Genomic DNA, 17,771 nt, shown 5'->3' with positions numbered 1-17,771 from the left:
GGCCAGGGGGCGCCCAAGCTCCCACCACAAGCCCACCCTACAGGAAGTGGACCAGGGACCCATTCACAGGAGGCAGCTGTTCTCAACCAGTAGGTCGTGACCCCTTTGGGGAGGGGTCAAAAGACAGCTGTTCTCAACCAGTGGGTCGTGACCCCTTTGGGGGTCAAAAGACCTTTCCACAGGGATAAGCCGATTCATCACAGTAGCCAAATGAAAGTGATGAAGTAGCAACGAAAATAATGTTATGGTTTGGGGGAGGAACTGTGTGAAAGGGTCGTAGCATTAGGAAGGTTGAGAACCACTGCTCTAAGCTGTCGGCAAGCAGTGGCTCTTGGGAAAGGTTCTCTAAAGCAACAGGTCAGACACCCAAGGACATCTCTGTAGGCCAATTCCCCTTTATGAGACCCCAAAGTACGTTAACATATTCGGTGGGAGGCAGGGGGTAGGGCAGGAAGCAACTGAGGACTCAGGATAGCAAAGTTATCCAACTGACTTGCGCTAAGAATAAATTGCTATGGAAATCAGCAGAGATGCAGCAATTACTTTGAAAAATGATTCTTACAAGCACTTTAAAACCAATATCTTTATACTCCAGAGTTCAAAATTAAGTGTTGTAAAGGACACCGAGTTTTCATACTTAGCAACAACAACAAACTTTTTTTCCTCTACCGATGGGAAAAAACAAAAACCCAACAGCCCCGCTGCCATCAAGTTCATTAATATTCCAACTCATAGCCACCTGCCGGCAGAGTAAAGCTGCCCCTGTGGGTTTCCAAGGCTGGCAGCAGAAAACCTCATCTTTCTCCTGAGGAGTGACCAGTTGAACTGCTGCCCACAGCGGGCCCACAGGGGCCGAAGGGTGCCCGCCCGCACGCACAGGTCACTCACTGTGAATGACGAGCCCTTCGTCCTTGCACCGACTGGACAGGCGGAAGGCCTCCTCCAGCTCCATCTGGGAGGACACAGTGCAGGGGTCGCCTGAGTGGGGCAGAAGACACAGCTGAGGCAGGCAGGGCAGCGGGGGTGCCCAATCAGTGTGAGCTCAGGCAGGCAAGGTCTGCCCACCCAGAACTCGAGGGATGAGCTAGAGCGCCCAGCCACCTGGGGCCCCAGCAGGGGGCGCTGTGTCCACCCTGCACCCCAGCCACCCAGAGTGGGGAGCTCCTGGCCTGCACAGCCGACAATACTAGCAGTCTCCTTTGGTCAGTCTTAGGAGGCCTCCTCCCCACGCTCCCTGGACAGGAAGTGTCCACAACCAATGTTTCGGGTGGCCGCTTGCTACAGTGAGGACAGAGGAAGGGCCCAGGGGCCGAAAGGTGGCTGCTGCTGAGAAGCAGACTTCTACCCATTGCGCTCATGTGTGCACCTGTGCGCATTTAGAGATATAGGGCCACATATGTAAAGCACCTCCACGTGGCTCCGTGGGGTAGTTACTCCCCCTACCCGCCACCCCAGATACCTGTCTGCCCGTCAGCTCTGCTCAGAGAGCATGGTCCCTCCGTCCTCCGACCCTCAGCACCTCCAATACAAAGCCAGCATCTCAGCCTCTGGAGTCCCATGCTGATCTGCAAAGGGCGGGCCTAAAGGTCCCGGGAGCTGAGAGGTCAGCTCTACCTTTCCGGGAGGCCACGCCCCCACCACCTCCGCCACGTGCAGGACAGCCACCAAAGTTAAGATGATGGGTCAGTCCTCGCTCCATTAAAAATGCTCCTCCACGCAGCTTTGCGATGGAGAGAATGAAGGGCTCCGTCTGGCCTAAAACCCAGCTCTTGCCATCGCCAGACGGGCTGTGTTCCAGTGACCACCGAGCAGGGCGGGATTTGTGGGCCTTGAGGCCACACAACACCATTGGCTTGCAGAACCAGTCCCTATAAACAATGCCTCTCCCAGGCCCTGGAGCCATGGGGGGTGGGGGAGAGGGAGAGCAGCTGTGAATGAGGGAGGGAGAAAGAGAAATTAAGACAAAAGGAAGGAAGTGACACAGAAACACATACACACTAGCCCCCCCCCCCCACCTCCCCCAACTCCACTAGAGAGAGGGTGAGAGAGGCCGGGCCCAGGCTGCACTCCCCACCCTCCCCACATTTCCTGAGATAATGTAGGGTCCCTGAGTCCCAGTCACCACTGGAAAAAGCCAGACGAGGAGGAAGGAAGGTCAGATGAGGAGGGAAAGGCCTGGGGCTCAGCAACGGGGAGGGGGGCAGATGGGGGGGGTCCCAGGGTTGCAAACCGGCCATCCGCCCAACCCCACCCCAACACCACGCTCAGCCTCATCCCTGGCAACCAATCTCCAGGACACTCTGAACACTCTGTCCCAATGTCCCTGGAGAGACTGACTGGGGGGGGGGGGAAGCAGGGGTGCCACAGGGCTACCTTCATCGTCAATCCACTTGAGGGTGAGCGGCTGGCCCTGGTGCAGGCGGCACATCTCCCGCACGTCCTCACAGAGCTCTTCAAAGGTGATGGCCGTATCCAGGCTGGTGATCAGAATGTCCCTGGGTGGGAAGGACACGGCGTGTCTCACCACGGGGAGAGCTGGCCACACCAACTATGGCCTGATCCCATTAGCCACTCAACTGAAGCTCTAGGTGGTGCCAACGGTGACCCAACTCAGCTGCTAGCCCACAGGTTGGAGGTTCGAGTTTGTCCAGGGGGTCAAGGCAGCCCCGTGGGGACCCCCAGGGGGCACAGGTCAGCTGGAACACATGGGGGTCGCTAACGAGTCAGAGATGGTGTGGCAGCCGGTCCATTTCATCATCCATTAAAAGAACGGGTTGATTAAAAAAATAATTAAATTAAAAATAAATTTTAAAAAAAGAACGGGTTGAAAACTCCCCCCCCCCCCCCCCCAAAGGATGTCACAGCCCTGAGCTCGCAGCTGCCTCGGGTGAGGGCAGGGCTGTTTCCCCGACTCCACCCCGGCTTCTCTCCTGAAGAGCGGCCCATCTACCCACGCCCCCCCCCCCAGTGTAAAGCGTGTAGAACACGCCAGGGAAACCCTTGGGTCCAAAGGCCCCTCAGCTCACAGTGGAAAGTTGAGCTGGGACCTCTGTAAAGGGAGAAGGACAAAAGGGCATTCAAGACCATTTGCCTTATCAACTCAAAGGAATCTGATAAGAACCACCTGCTTCCCAAGCGCCCTCCCCACTGCAAACGCTGAGGTGAGGCCCCTTCCCAGCCTGCGAGGAGGGAGAAGCTCTTAATCTCTGAAGGCCAGGGCTGCTAGGTTTTAAAGGAGGGGGTGGGGGCTGGCTCACACCCCCTTTGTACAATGTCAGGCCTGTTTTCTAGCAAACGCAGTCTTAACCTTAGAGCTTTTTTTTCCCCAAACATGGGCTGTTACGGATGGAACTGAGCTGTGTTCCAAAGAGAGATGCCAACATCCTGGTCCCTGGCTCCCCGGAGGTAACCATGTTGGGAACTAGGGTCTTTGAAGGAGGGAAGGGGCTCCTGAGTGAGAGAGCAGGGCCAGAGGAAGCTGCCTCTATCCACCACGGCGGGGGGGGGGGGGGGGGGGGGCGGCAGGGAGAAAGGCAGGACCAAATTCTCCCTCTCCCAGCCTCAGGATGGGGAGACCCTACATCTACGTTCTTAGAACCCACTGTGGTGGCTAGATAATCTGGGGTCAGTTTTAGGATTCACGGTGAAGAGTAGAGTCTAGCCTGTCAATCAGGTGATAGCTTGATAACCTCACATGGAGGCCCAAGAAGATAAATAGCTCGCTGGAGGTGGGGCACATGCTTACTCCCTGGGAGACATCCCTGTGGAAAAGACACATGGAGAGAGGCTGATGGAGCCAGACCTCTGGAACCGGAGAAGCCGCGTGGAGACCCCTGCCAGCGCTAAGATGCTTACAACGCCACTGGACACACAAGACTTCCCACGCACTGGCCTGTGCTCTTCCTACATTCAGCGTCATTGCAAGTGTTTCGTGAGTCTGAAGAGGAATTCATAGATTGGTATCGGATATATTGAACTTTCGGACTTGATCAGGACTGGGCTGGTACGGTTGGTTCCTCAATATTCAACTGCTCTTGTGTATAAACCTCTTTCTTACACACGACTGTCTATGGATTTGTTGCTCTAGTCTACCCAGATTAACACACCCACCCAGCCATGTGGTGCAGGAGAAGAAAACGGGACGCACCACGGACTGCTACAAGGATAAACCCATCTGTCTTGGGAGAAGCAAGGCCAGAGTGCTCCTTCGAGGCAAGGATGGTGAGACTCTGTCTCACATACTTTGGACGTGTTGTCAGGAGGGACCAGACCCTGGAGAAGGGCGTGCTGCTTGGTAAGGTGGAGGGGCAGCAAAAAAGAGGGAGCTTCTTAAAGATAGGGATTTGACACTGGCTTTGACAATGGACTCTCAGGCATCTGGAACAACTGCAAGGATGGCGCAGGACCGGGCAGTGTTTCATTGTGTTGTGGGTGGAGTCGCAATGGGTTGGAGCCAACTCAAAAGCACTTAACGGTGTAAGATAAGATATAATAATTATTTATAAACTATCAAGGGACCAGGGGGACTGCCCCTGAGATGCCCCTGAGATGCCCAATAGTGCCCAGAAACCACCACACCCCTGGCCTCACCCTAAAGCAAGAGCCACAGAGCCTCAGGCATCCACTTCCCATGCTCAGATGGACAACAGCTGAGCTGCCCTGACCAACCCCGGGCACTCCCATCCCTCCCGTCATCTCTTCCTCACTGTCCAAGTGTGCAGGACAAGCACCCCCGGCCACCCCGTTCTCCTTGGCTAGGAGGCCCAGGAGGTCACATGCATCTGGGGAGACTGCTCATGGTAGTTCAGGCACCATAGAACACACAACAGGGCCGCTCAGCAGGGTCTGGTCACCATGAGTAAAGTGTGGCTTCTATTTGTCCCTTCCCTGATCATCACACGCCGTCCGAGTAGAAATCCCACCCCAGCCTGTCCTCCTGTAGCTAACTCACTCAACTCCCTGCCACCTAGTGGATTCCATCTCATAGGGACCCGACAGGATATCCCTAACGCTTTACGGAAGGGGACAGCTCCTCCTCCTCCCACGGAATGGCTGGCTGGTTCAAACAGCTGACCTTGTGGTTAGCCGTTCAATGAGACTCCACTTGGAAGAATGTCTGCAGCTGCTGCCTCCACCATCCTCAGAAGACCCAGCTTTGACTGCCTCCCCAGAGCTCCAAACCTCAGCGCCCCAGACTCCCAAGGGCTCCTGCTCTGACCCTGATGTCAGACATTCTGCTCTGGCTCATCAAGGTCAAAAACTCACACCATCCCCAAACCTACCCACCTGAGAAGCAGGTCCACCTCCCCGCCCAAGGGGCCTCACCCCACACCCACCAAGGGCAAGCCGGGGTAACTCCAGCATCCGCTCTCTACAATCCCAATGCTACTTTCTATGGACCAACCGTCCCTACTCGTGCCCTGACAAAGGTTCGTGGTCACATGACTCCCTCAGGTCTTCGAAGGGCCTGGGCCCCAGTCAGGCTGGCCGGCTCTCTCCCTGGTAACTCCAGAGCGCAAGCTGTACACATCAGGTGGTCTCATGAAAAGTTCTTAGCTGGGGAGACCCAGTAGCCTTTCACTTCTATGACCCCACTACACCTAGAAGGAGCACATGGTCATATGCTTTCCCAATGACCGCAAGGCTAGGGCTTCTCCAGCAGCAGACCAGGAAGTGGAAAGGCCCGTCTTTCTCCCGTAGAGCAGCTGGTGGTTTTGAACTGCTGACTTTTCAGACCGGTGAGACTACAGCCAGGACAGTGTGGCCATGCTTCAGAATGCACGCTGCAGTAGCAGGGCTGTTCCACTGGGCTGACCTTTGAATGTGCAGGTGTTTGAGGCACCGGAGCGGGGTGGGGGTAGTAGGTTAAAACTTCCAGAGGGAACCCAGGGGGCCATCACCAGGAGAGTGGTGGAAGAAACCTCCCCTCTTTTTAAGAGTAGAATCTTTTTCAGGAAAGACCATCTCCAGCTCCTGACTGTCAAGAGCTCCAGGGCACCCAGAACAACCTCCCTCCCAGGGGCAGCCTCGCTCAGGGCCACCCCACCTGGGCAGTCACTTTACAGAACGCAGGTGCTGCGAGCCAAAGCACTCATGCACTGGGTCTCCCCACCCCCAGTGCCCAGGCCCCAAGTTAGGCACCAAGGTCACTAGAAGCTGTGGGAAAGGCAGGCACTTGGAGGGTGGGAGTGGCAGAGAACGTGGGTGCCTGGGGCAGAAAGAGAGAAAGGGGGCAGAAGGGGAGCCTGCACAAAAGTCCTAGAAGGGGAGGGGGGAAGAGATGAAGGGGAGGAGGAAGGGAAGAGATGGGGGAGTGCAGAGGGGGAGGGGGCGGGAAGAGGGGCTTGGAAAAGTGGGAGAAGGGGAGATGTCCAAGAGGAGCTGAAAAGAGGGAGGAAGGATGGCATGAAGGAAGAAAGGGGGGAGTGGCCTCCTCAGCTGTTGAAACTGGAGTCAGCCTGTCACATTAAGGGGTGCAAGGAAAGCCAAGGGCTCCCCAGGGACCCAAGTCCAGGGATGGGTCAGTTCTCTGCTAAGCACTTTACCCAGCGGGCCCCCTCCAACTGGCCAGTGACCACCTTCACCCTGGAGCTGTTCCTGGGGAGAGGCTGGGGTCCCACTCACTTTAGTGAAGGGATGGCCCCAAGTGGGTATGCTCTAATAGCACCCTGAGATGGGCAGTCTCTGAGGTTAAGAGGAGGAGGAGCCAAGATGCTGGACAAGGGCAGGGGCAGCATTTCTCCACAGCTAAACTCGCCCCCATTGTTTAATCCCTGATGAGAGGGCCCCTGACCTGACCTCTCAAGGGGCTGCTGGGCTAGACCCTCCTCCAGAAACTGCCTTGAAGCTCTGCCATCAGTGTCCCTCCCACAAACTCTCAGGTACAAGCTGAGGCCAGGTGCGGGGGAGGCCAAGGGTCCCAGAGAAGAGGTGGAGGGCACTGACTCTGGACTACAAACCTGGGGGCAGCCCAGCCTCCCACCTGACTCAACATCCGGAGTCCGCAGGTCCTCCTCAGCACGGGGACCGCTGACTCCTCCAGGGCATGGCCAGAGGAAGCCATCCCTCTCCCAGCCCCCGAGGCGCAAAGGCGCAAAGCACAAGTCACTAAAGCCAGACTGCCTGCTTCACCAGCCTGGGATTCCCCCATTGGATGAGGTCCGAGTTCAGGGTTCCAGGAGACACATCGTGTCCCACAGCGGTCGCCGCCTCCCCACCCCCAGCCCATGTCTACACTGCCCCTAGGCCACGGTGCCTGGCTTCGCGTCCACAACACCAGGGGGTGCTCGGCACCTGGTCCCTGTGAGGTGCCCACTCGGCCCAGTCCACAGCGAGGTGGGCCCACGCCCCCGACAGACCGCGCCGAGCCCGCCGGCGAGCCGCGGCTCACCGGTCCAGCAGCAGCTCACCCGTGCATCAGCGCACGCACCTGTCTTCGCCTGCTTTTGTTTTTTGTTGTTGGCTTTTTTTTTTTAAGTCTGATCAATTGTGGAGAGGTTTAGAAAAACCCCAATCCCTTTCCACCTGTCTGAAGCGCTCACAAATTCCATTCAAATTTTAATCTGTAAAAGTTTGTAGACTAATGTCCCTGGCCAAATTTCCAGTGGAAATGTCAACATCACTGTCACCAGGTTGCCGGACGCTCGGCGACTTCGGTCCCGCCTCCCCGCCCCCGCCCCTGCCCCCGCCGGGCGGGGTGCTCTACCACAGTCCAATCGCTTGGAGCGCAGGGCCGGCAGGGTGCGGACCCTAAGAACCCACCTTTGCCCAGCCGCCCAGCCCTGCAGTCCGGGCGGCCCGGGGCAGGCCGACCCCGCCCTGCCAGCCAGCCTTCCTCCAGTGACGTTCAAGGGCGCGCGGGGCCGCTCCCGGGGTGGCCGGTCGGCACTGGCTGGAGGGTGGGGGGACCTCTCAGGACGCACCTGGGCCCGAAGGGCCTCGCTGTCACCCGGCACCCTGCCGTAGCCCAGGGAGCTCAGCAACGCCTCCTCCCGCGGTCCCCGGGCCCAGACGGCCGCCCGCGCGCGCTCAGGGTTCGCCGGCCGTCGGGGCGCACTCTCACCCGCTGTAGAACGCCTTCAGGCGGACGCGGACGCGGTTCCCGTCCATCTTGGCGCCCGTCCGGCTAGGCATGGCGTTCCCGTTGGCCGTCAGGACCGCGCCTCGGGCGGCGCGGGTACTCTGTCCATGGCTGGGGGCGCACCTACAGGGTGGCGCGGCCGGGGCAGGTGTGGCCCCGGGCGGAACGCGGAAAGGAGTGTGGGGCACGGGGACTCAGGCACAAGCAGCAGACGGACGCCGTGCCAGCCAACTCCGCGGGAACTTGGGCATGGGGCGGGGACGGGGGCGCGGTCGGGCGGGGGCGCGCACGGAGTGCCGGCGTCAAGGGGCGGGCGGGGGCAGCCGAGGGGGGACGGAGCCGAACATGGCCGTCCGGAGGCTGAGCCCGCGGCCAATCGGCGGGGCGCGGCGGTCCCGGGGCGGGGGCGGTGGCACCTGTGGCCAATGAGGGCGCCGGCGGGCCGCCACCTGAGCCAATCCTCGGGGGATCCCGCGGCTAAGGCCCAATCGCCGTGACGCAGGGCGGACTACCTGTCGGGCGGGGCGCGGACCCACCTGCGGCCAATGAGAGCGCGCGCGGCCAGGCTCTGCCCAGCAACGCGTGGCGGGTGGCCGGGCCGGGCCGGGCCCTGGAATCTTCTCGGGGAAATAGGTTCGCCCGGGCAGCTGTCCTAAAGTGGCTCTGACTGCAGTCTCGGTGCCTACAGGAACTTAGAAATGCAAATTCTTTCTTTCCATGGGACCTACAGAACTGAAACTTTAGCAGTCGGCGTTAACTAGTCCAGGGATGTCCCGGGATGCCGCGGGCCGGGAGCGAGGAGGGAAGCGGCAGTCACAAATTTTAAATACGGTGCTCCGTCCTGAAGCTTTTCCTCCCAGCGGATCCCTCTTCCTGGAAACCCCCACCCCTCCTGATTCCCCTGCTCCCCCTGGTCTTTCAGCCTGGGAAAGTCGCCCCAGCCGCCTTTCCCTACCCGGGCGCCCTTAAGTTTCTCACCTAGACTTGTGCGCCCTTCTCTATTCTGACTCAAAGCGACCCTCAAGTCCCCTTGCAAGCTCTCCGGGCTCCCCTGAGCTCCAGAATATGCCAGCTACCTTGCCTCATAAGCGCTTCATCTCCCCCCCCCCCATCCCCGTTTCCTGTCGGATCCACCTTCAAAATATTCCCGGAATCCAGACACTTCCCCCACTTCCCTTACTGCGGTCCAAGCTAAGTGGATTACTAAGCATTGGGCTGCTAAGAGCTCCAGTCCCGAGCCCACAGGGCCAGTTCTCTGTCCTACAGCGTCGCTGAGTCGGGATGCACTGGATGGCACGCAGTGAGATTTTGGGTTTGTACCAAGGCACACCTTGATCAGGGCTTTTGCCTGGAGCCTCATTTCCTATACCTGTCAATTGGCAGCTTCGTGATCCTTTCAAAACAGAAGCCAAGGCTGTGTTCAATTCTTCAAGACCCCACCACACTAGAAGGAAAAGCTACTTCCTTATGTGCCCCCCACCCACCTCATGCCCTACACTACACTACACCACGTGGACCTTCAAGTTCCCCACCTCATCCTGGCTGTCTCCATTCCAGCGTCTGAGGCTCCTACTGCCCCTGCCTCAAGGCCTTTGCACAGACAGCAAAGGGTTACCTAAAGGAAATCTCACCTGTGGCGGGCTCTGAAATCGTGCCCCTGTCCAAACAACTCACCCCCATCTTTTCTTTTCACACCTATTTTTTGGATAGCGTTTTGAAATAATAAAACAATGACCAGAAAACTCACTGCCATCGAATCAATCCTGACCCAGAGCAACCCTCTTGGACAGAGTATTATAACTGCCCCTGTGGGTTCCTGAGACTTTCCTGGAGAACGCCTCGCCTTTCTCCCGAGGCACAGCTGGTGATTTTACCACCTGAAAAATATAAGGCAGGCCCGTTCATTTTTTTTACTGAAAGCATCAGGACCCTCACACCCAAACGCACTGCCTTTGAGTCCAGGTTGATGCATAGAGACCCTGTCGGACAGAATGAAACTAACTGTCCCTGCCGCAGTAGAAAGCTTCATTCTTCTCCCTCAGAGTTTGGAGGATTCAAACTGCTGACCTTGTGGTTAGCAGCCCAACATATATCCACTATGAACCAGGATTCCTTATTTCCTTGACCCATGGAGGCTCTCAACTAGGGAAGCATTTGACTTTCCCTTCCAGTGTCACCCAGAACATATCGCCATACCTGCCATACCCTAGATCAGTGGTTCTCAACCTTCCTCAGGTCGCGACCATTTCATGCAGTTCCTCATGTGGTGGTGACCCCATAACATTTTTGTTGCTACTTCATCCCTGTAATGTTGCTACTGTTATGAATTGGGCAACTCCCAAAGGGCTCTCAACCTACAGGTTGAGAACCGCTGCCCTAGATACACCTTGGGGCAGTCCCTGGCAAGGCTGGCACCACACGTTTTTAGTCTCTTCCTAACGCCCCCTGCTGCAGTGTTAGTGTATGTGCCCCTTCCTCGGTATCCCCAGCTGGTCACACTGAGCCCCCTGTAGGTTGGGAATGAAAGGGGGCAGAGGTGGTCACAGGGACCAGCATACGGGGAGTACTGCAATGCTCAGGAATCATCTGAGTCCAGGGTGAGGGGGTTAGCCAAACAGGCCAGCTCCCCGGTGCCAGACCCCTCCAGAACTATAGCCCTGTCCCCTTGGCCACTGAGGCCTAGCCTGTCATGAGAACTCTCGATGGGGTGGTGGAGAAGAAGGCCACCACTCTTTGGGCACAGGTGGTGTGTCCTCTGACCCCACAGTTTCCTAACGGGCCACTGGCTTCCTGACACCATGCTGGCCCTGGAAGGGAAGGAGAGGAGGAGAGGGCCTGGAGGAGCCCTGGCAGGAGGTGCCCCCAACCCCCACGGCAAGCAGGCTGTAGATAGGCAGGGCTGCCCTCTCTGTTCTTGGAAGGTCAGTCCTTGGACATGCCCTACCCCCAAGGCTCGACCCAGATCCAACATCCCCACCGATCCCCTTATCAATAGGAAGCTATCAAGGGGCTGGGACATCCAGGTGGATTCGGTCCTAGAAGCTGGCCCCTGGACCTCCACTTGCCCAGCCACTAGAGGAAGGCTCTGCCTGACCTGGGGGCCAGAGGGTAGGGTTTAGAGGCTGGGACCCCTAGCTGGGCACCAAAGCAGGAGGATGAAGGACACTGGGGGATCTTGAAGCCACTCTGCTCAAAGTCTTCGGGACTGAAACAGCCCTTCTCAACCCTACGCCCTGGCTCAGCATCCTGTCCTCTGTTGCCTTCAGCCAGGTCTGGCCCCCAGCCCAATTTGAGGCAGTTGCCTGAGCCAATAGGGTGGGTGTTGAGATCACTGACTTGTCATCTCTATCCTTTTTTTAAAAAAATCATTTTATTGGGGGCTCATACAATTCCTATCACAATCCATCCATCCATCCATCCATCGTGTCAAGAACATATGTACATTTGTTGCCATCATCATTCTCAAAACATTTGCCTTCTACTTGAACCCTTAATAGCTGCTGCTCATTTTCCCCCTCCCTCCCCCCTCCCCCCTACCTCATGAACCCTTCATCATTCATAAATTTTTATTATTTTGTCATATATTACACTGTCCAACGTCTCCCCCCGCCTTCTTCTCTGATGTGCATCCCCCAGGGAGGAGGCTATATGTAGATTCTTGTAATCAGTTCCCCGCTTTCTATCCCACATTCTCTCCACCCTCCAGGCATCACCACTCTCATCACTGGTCCTGAAGGAATCATCTGTCCTGGATTCCCCGTGTTTCCAGTTGCTATCTGTACCAATGTACATCCTCTGGACTAGCCAGATTTGTAAGGTAGAATTGGGATCATGATAGTGGGGAGGAGGGGGAGAGCATTTTAGAACTAGAGGAAAGTTATATGTTTCATCGTTGCTACCCTGCACCCTAACTGGTTCATCTCCTCCCTGCAACCCTTCAGTAAGGGGTGCCCTCTCTCTATCCTATCTCTTGGAGGCAGGGGCTGGCCTCAGTGGTCCTCTCTCTTAGGCCCCACCAGGCCTACAAAGTTCTGATCCCCAACTTCCTGGGGGTTCAGGGCTAGAGTGGGACAGGCCCCTGCCTGCAGCCCTCACCCTTAGGGGGGAGGTGCGCACTGACAGGCAGGTGTTCAGACCAGAGATGCCAGGGTTCAGTGTCTTGAAGGGTGTTTCCGCCTTGGCCCCGCACCCCTGTCCGGGTCTCCCCTGGCATCTGACTCTCAGTAGAATGAAGGAGTAGGTAAAGGTGGAATGAAGGAGCAAATGAAGGAGGAGGTAAGGAGGCCCTGGAAGTGACCTCGAGCCTCAGACAGGGAGAAAAGCCGTCCTCCACCCAAAGGGAACACCGTTGTGACCAGGCGCCCACTCAAGAAGGTCGGTGGAGGGACAGGGTACTCCTGAAACCTGGCCCAGAAACCCTGCCCCGCCCAAGCCCGCCCTCAGCCTCTGCCCGGCAGGGTCCTGGGGAGCATCTGGTCCCTCCACTGCCCTTTCTCTCTTCTCCTCTCCTCTCCTCTCCCCTCCCTCCCCTTCCCGGGAGGGCTGGGGAGCCCTGGCCACCTGAGCCCAGATCCCGTCTGCATCTGCGGAGTAATGACATGTGGAGGGCTGGCCCAGGGCCTCCTGGGAGAACGAAAGGGATCCTGGAAAGGGGCGCGGGCCTGGCAGCTGCGCCCTGGGCCGGTCCGGGTGGGTTCTGTAGTTCCCAAATTCTCCACGAAGACCTCTTCTACTTATGTCATAATGACAGCAGAACACAGGTCCGGTTCCAGATTGAGGCGTGGGCTGTGTTTTAACTGATTCCGAAAGTGCAAACCCCTCTAGCAAAACCTCGCCAGCACAGACAGGTGTGGAGAAGTGCGAAGCCCCCCACCCCAGCCCCAGGCCCCACGCCCCTCACCCCAGGCCTGGAAGACACCCAAGTCCACCATGAGACAGCTTGCTGGTAGCAGAGGCAGCAGGGCCACAGGCAGGGCAGGAGCCCAGGACCTCCCAGCACCCCCACCCCCCAGGGAGGGGGCGTGTGGGGCTCACCCTCTGATTTTCTTTTGTGAACTGCCAGGTGAGAATCCTTTCAAAAGACTTGGAGATCCTTGAGATGAGAGGGTGCCGCAGTGGTATTTATGTACCAGGTGACTCAGCAGACAGCCCCGTGGGGATGAGCCCAGTGCCAAATTTCCAGAACTGTCTTCCTCACTGAGGCTTGGGGCCTTCCCGGGGCAGCTCAGATCCAGGAAGACTGGGTGCTGGGGGCAAGAGGGGCGGCAGTGATGTGTCATCCCCAGGTGTGGGCTGCCCTGAGTGTTGGGAGACTTCTGCCAACAGGCCTTTGACACATGTGGCTGTTATCTGGGAAGGTCAGGCGGCAGATGTTTCCCTTCTATTTTTTAAAATGGCTCTTTTTTAATCTTGATACATTTTATTTAGTTAGTTCTAATAACTTTATTGGGGGCTCGTACAGCTCTGATCACAATCCATACATCCATCCGTGGATCTGGATAAGCTATGAGTCTATGTAGCACACATTCACTGTACTCATTCATTCATTCAGCTAGTGTTTATCACGACCCGGACATACCCAGGACAGGTCACCACCGCCTTCCTTGTTCCCTCCTACAGCTGAGGAAGTCGTGTCTGCTCATGCAGTGGATGGGCCAGCTCCGCCCAGGTGACCCAACCAACAGCTCTTCCCAGCAAGCTGACCTTCACCGTTGCGTGTGTGTTTTTGTATATGTGTCTATATTTCTATGTGTGCGTGCCCGTGGGTCTGTGCGTGTGTGTGCATGTGTCTGCCATGTGTATCTGTGTGTGGAGTGTCTGTGTGTATCTGGGTATATCCCTCTGTTCATGTGTCTGCCTATGCATGTGTTTGTATGTATCTGTGTGTGCGTTGGAGTGTCTATGTGTGCATGTACGCGTGCGTGTACGTCTGTGTGCTCATGTGTCTGTGTATCTATGTGCTGGAGGGTCTGTGTGTATCAAGCATTGGGCTGCAGACACAGCAGTGAGTTGTAAGACACCCCTCCTGGAACCTACCCCAGCGGCAGTGCTCCTGAGTGGGTGAAGGAGAGAACAGGGTCTTCCCAGGGCTGGCTGGACCAGACGCCCAGGAAGGGACTGAATGTGGGGTAGAGGGCGTACACTGTGAGGTGAAAGAGGACAGAAGCACCTGGGGAGGCCGTGCAAAGACCCTGTGGCCCCAGGGAATGGGATGTTCTGCAGCAGGGTGCATGGGGCGAGGCTGTAGAAGCTTCTGGGAGTCTGATCTTCATCCTAAGAAGGGCCAGTGCTGTAGCCAGGGAAACATCAGAAAGGTCCCCTCCATCCCAGCCCATCCCAGCTCAGCTAGGTCTTCCTAGGTAGATAGAGGGGGGGAGCGGGGGAGAAGTGGCCTGTGCCTCCGGGCATGTCACTCTGTCTGCATGTGTGCACATGACTATGTGTCTGTTTTGTCATAACACTTGACTGTGTCCATGTAGATCTGTCCGTCTATGTGTATTCTGTGTGTCTGTGTCCATGTATCCATACCCATGTCGTATGAGGGCCAGTCAAAAAGCATTGTTACAGAATCATAGATCTCTTGATTTAGCAAAAAGATCAAAATGCAAAGCTACTGTTTCTCAACTCACCCTCTTTCTAGGTCTAACCTCCTCCGAACGTGGGATTTCCATCGCTCTGTCTAGCCCCCTCCAGAGAAGTCTGCGTTCTTTGATATACACTGTGTCAGAATGACATCCTGGGGGGCTGGGGTGCGTGTCAAATGGTGTCTCATTGAGTTTGGGGAACAAAAAGTAGTCTGAAGGGGCAAGACCAGAGTGTTCTGGTAAATGGACTTCTTTGTCTCTTAGGAGAATCAGCAGGAGCAGTGTCTTGATAGGAAACATTCCTTACTGCAGTTTCCTGGCTTTTTTCACCAACATAGTTTTTAAATTGTTTCTTCTAACTTCTTCCTAGTAAGTCCTGGTGATCACTGTGTCAGTCTGGGTAGACTAGAGAAACAAACTCATAGACACTCCTATGTGTGTGAGAAAGAGCTTTATATAAAAGAGCAATTGAATATTGAGAAAACATCCCAGCCCAGTTCAGATCAAGTCCATAAGTCTGATATTAACCCATATGTCCCATACCAATCTATAAAGTCTGCTTCAGCCTCATGAAACACACACAATGACGCTGAATGCAGGAAGATCACAGGTCAGTGGGTGGAAAGTCTTGTAGATCCAGTGGTGGTAGAGGCATCTCAGTGCTGACAGGAGTCTCCACGTGGCTCCTTCAGCTCCAGGCTCTAGTGTAGCTCCATGTGTCTTGTCTGCAGAAATGTCTTGCAGGGAGTGAGCCTGTGTCCCGCCTCCAGTGAGCTTTTTATCGCCTCAGCGCCTCCAAATGAGTCATCAAGCTGCGACCTGATTGACAAGCTAAACTCCATCCCTTCACTCTTAAGTCTCAAATTGACAACAGATTATGTAACTACCACAATCACTCTGTGTCTTGTGAGAACATTGATCATGATTACTCCTGTGAGATCCCCCCAAAGTCGATCACCATCACCTCCGAGCGGCCTCTGCCTGGAATTGAATCGGCTCAGCAGTTCCTCTGGGGAGAGACTGTGTTGATTGGACTTTTAAAAAAAATTGTTTTATTGGGGGGCTTGTCGCAGCCCTTATAACAATCTATAGGACCTTTGTTCCCCTAAGGCATGCTAAGGAGACAAAGACAAGTGTTTTAAAGCACACACTTATCTATAGTCATTCCCTGACCCCCAGACACATGTTCAAACACATTTTGTTTGGAATCAACCCTTACAGATATAAACTGGAATCCTAGTGGCAATACTTTCTGGCTTATCTGTGTGTGTGTGTGTCCTTGTGTTTGGATGGGTGTCTCTGTGTTGTGAATGTTTACATGACACTTAAGGAGGCCCACAGATGTTGAAAGTAGAAAAGGACCTTTCCCCAGGGTCACCTGAGACAGGAAGCCTTCCCAAGAGGTGGCACCCTACATTCAGATTTCTAGTCTCTGAAACGCTGAAAGACTACATTCCAGTTTCTTTTTTAAAATAAGGAGTCCTGATCAAAAGGATGAAGGCACAAAATAGCACGAGAATTTGAAGGGGCAAAAAAAGGAGTCCTGGGGGCACTATTGGATAAGCACTGGACGGCTGTTGTGTCAGGCCCAGTTGTCTGGAGAAATCAAGCCTATGACACTCAGCTCTGTACAAGAAAGAGCTTTCTATCAAGAAATAATTATTTACCAAGAAGGCATCCCAGTCTAACTCAAGTCCGTAAGTTTGATGCTAGTCCGTAATTCCCTCTTCAGCAGGCCACATGCGGCCCGCCGATGACATTTATCCGGCCCACCAGGTGTTTTCCCCCCCTTTGTTTTTTTACTTCAAAATAAGATATGTGCATTGTGCATAGGAAGTTGTTCATAGCTTTTTAAAAAAACTATAGTCCAGCCCTCCAACAAGTCTGAGGTACAGTGAACTGGCCCCCGGTTTAAAAGGTTTGAGGACCGCTGCTCTTCAGACCCAGGTAGCCCCCACCCTGATCCGAAAGTGTCCAGTTGACATAAAACTATCCAACCAACACAACTGCTACCCACCAGTTGCTCCCAGGGGAAAACATGAGCCTGTCAGCGCCCACAAAGATTCATAAAGCCTGGAAATTCCTATATAGGGCCACTCTGAGTCAGAACCCACTGACTGGCAGTTAGCAAATTATTACCTCTCAGTGTCAAGTGCACCATTTCATATTTGGAGACTTGGTGAGATCCCTCCCAACCAGACTCATCACTCACGATAAAGGGGCCCAGTGATGGAGTCCGTCTGCGCGCAGTGGGGAGCCTTTGTCCACTGATGCTTCAGTGGCCTGTGGTTCTGGATGACGACCAGTACGGTGCTGAGCTTCCCCAGTAGAGGGCGCCGGGGGGACACTGGCAGAGCAAGGGCTCCTCTCGCTGACTCCAGCCATCAGCAGGTGGCAGCTCCCGGTGTAGCTGTGAGGACTTCTGGAGGTGCTTTGCCCGGGCGCTGCCCACAAAGCCGGGACCCTCTCCAACTGCCTGGTGATCACCTCCTCACCCGGATGCACCAGCTCCAAGCCCCCCTCCATGCCCAGAGGGCTGCACCAGCTCACCCAAGGGCTGCACCAGCTCTGTCCCGGGCAGCCCTGCCACCGTTCAGACTGTGTGTGCGTGCACATATGGGTAACTCTGTGTGAGTGTGTGTGTGTACAGCTGTGTGCATGTGGCTGTCTGTGAGTATTTGTGGGTGTATCTGTGGGTGTGCCTGATGTGTTTTTCGGCGAATGCTCATGCATTGGGAGCACCTGAGTGTCTGGTGTGCCTATAGCCATGTGCGTGTATTATGGTGCCTGTGTGTGTCTGTTTGTGTCTGTGGATATCCAGATATCTGTGTGCCAGTTCTCTGTGTGTGTAGATGCAGTGTGTTCTCATTCAGGCTCTGTGCACTACAGGAGATGCTAGGCAAAGCACACCAAGCAGAGGCAGGGGGTCAGGAGGTGGCATTGCCCAGCCTGGGTTGAGGGGAGGCTAGGCTGGGGCAGGAGCTGGGCATGGGGCAGTGAAGACACTGAGGGGGTGCCGTGCTAGGCGCTTCTGCTGGTGCTTCCCCCTGGAGCCCACAGGGGAGGACAGTGCCGCTCAGGCCACTCTGCTGGCACAGAACTGTCCA

The 17,771-nt window shown here is 55.7% G+C and overlaps 1 protein-coding gene across 1 annotated transcript in view; it reads right to left on the bottom strand.

The window, feature by feature from the left end:
• The window catches only part of PRKCZ (protein kinase C zeta), a 111,563-nt gene extending 103,251 nt beyond the window's left edge, over positions 1–8,312 (bottom strand). Inside the window, exons 1-3 of the mRNA XM_075550162.1 lie at positions 8,063–8,312; positions 2,374–2,495; positions 889–978 (exon numbers count right to left, since the gene is read on the bottom strand). Of these exons, the coding sequence (XP_075406277.1) occupies positions 889–978; positions 2,374–2,495; positions 8,063–8,133 (283 nt within the window). The 5' untranslated portion in view covers positions 8,134–8,312. The remainder of the gene's footprint in view (positions 1–888; positions 979–2,373; positions 2,496–8,062) is intronic.
• Between the last annotated feature and the right edge of the window lie 9,459 nt (positions 8,313–17,771).

This window comes from Tenrec ecaudatus, chromosome 1 (assembly GCF_050624435.1).
Source record: "Tenrec ecaudatus isolate mTenEca1 chromosome 1, mTenEca1.hap1, whole genome shotgun sequence".
NCBI classification, from domain to species: domain Eukaryota; kingdom Metazoa; phylum Chordata; class Mammalia; order Afrosoricida; family Tenrecidae; genus Tenrec; species Tenrec ecaudatus.
The sequence above is the reverse complement of the archived record's forward strand: the minus strand, read 5'-3'. Positions and strand labels throughout refer to the sequence as shown.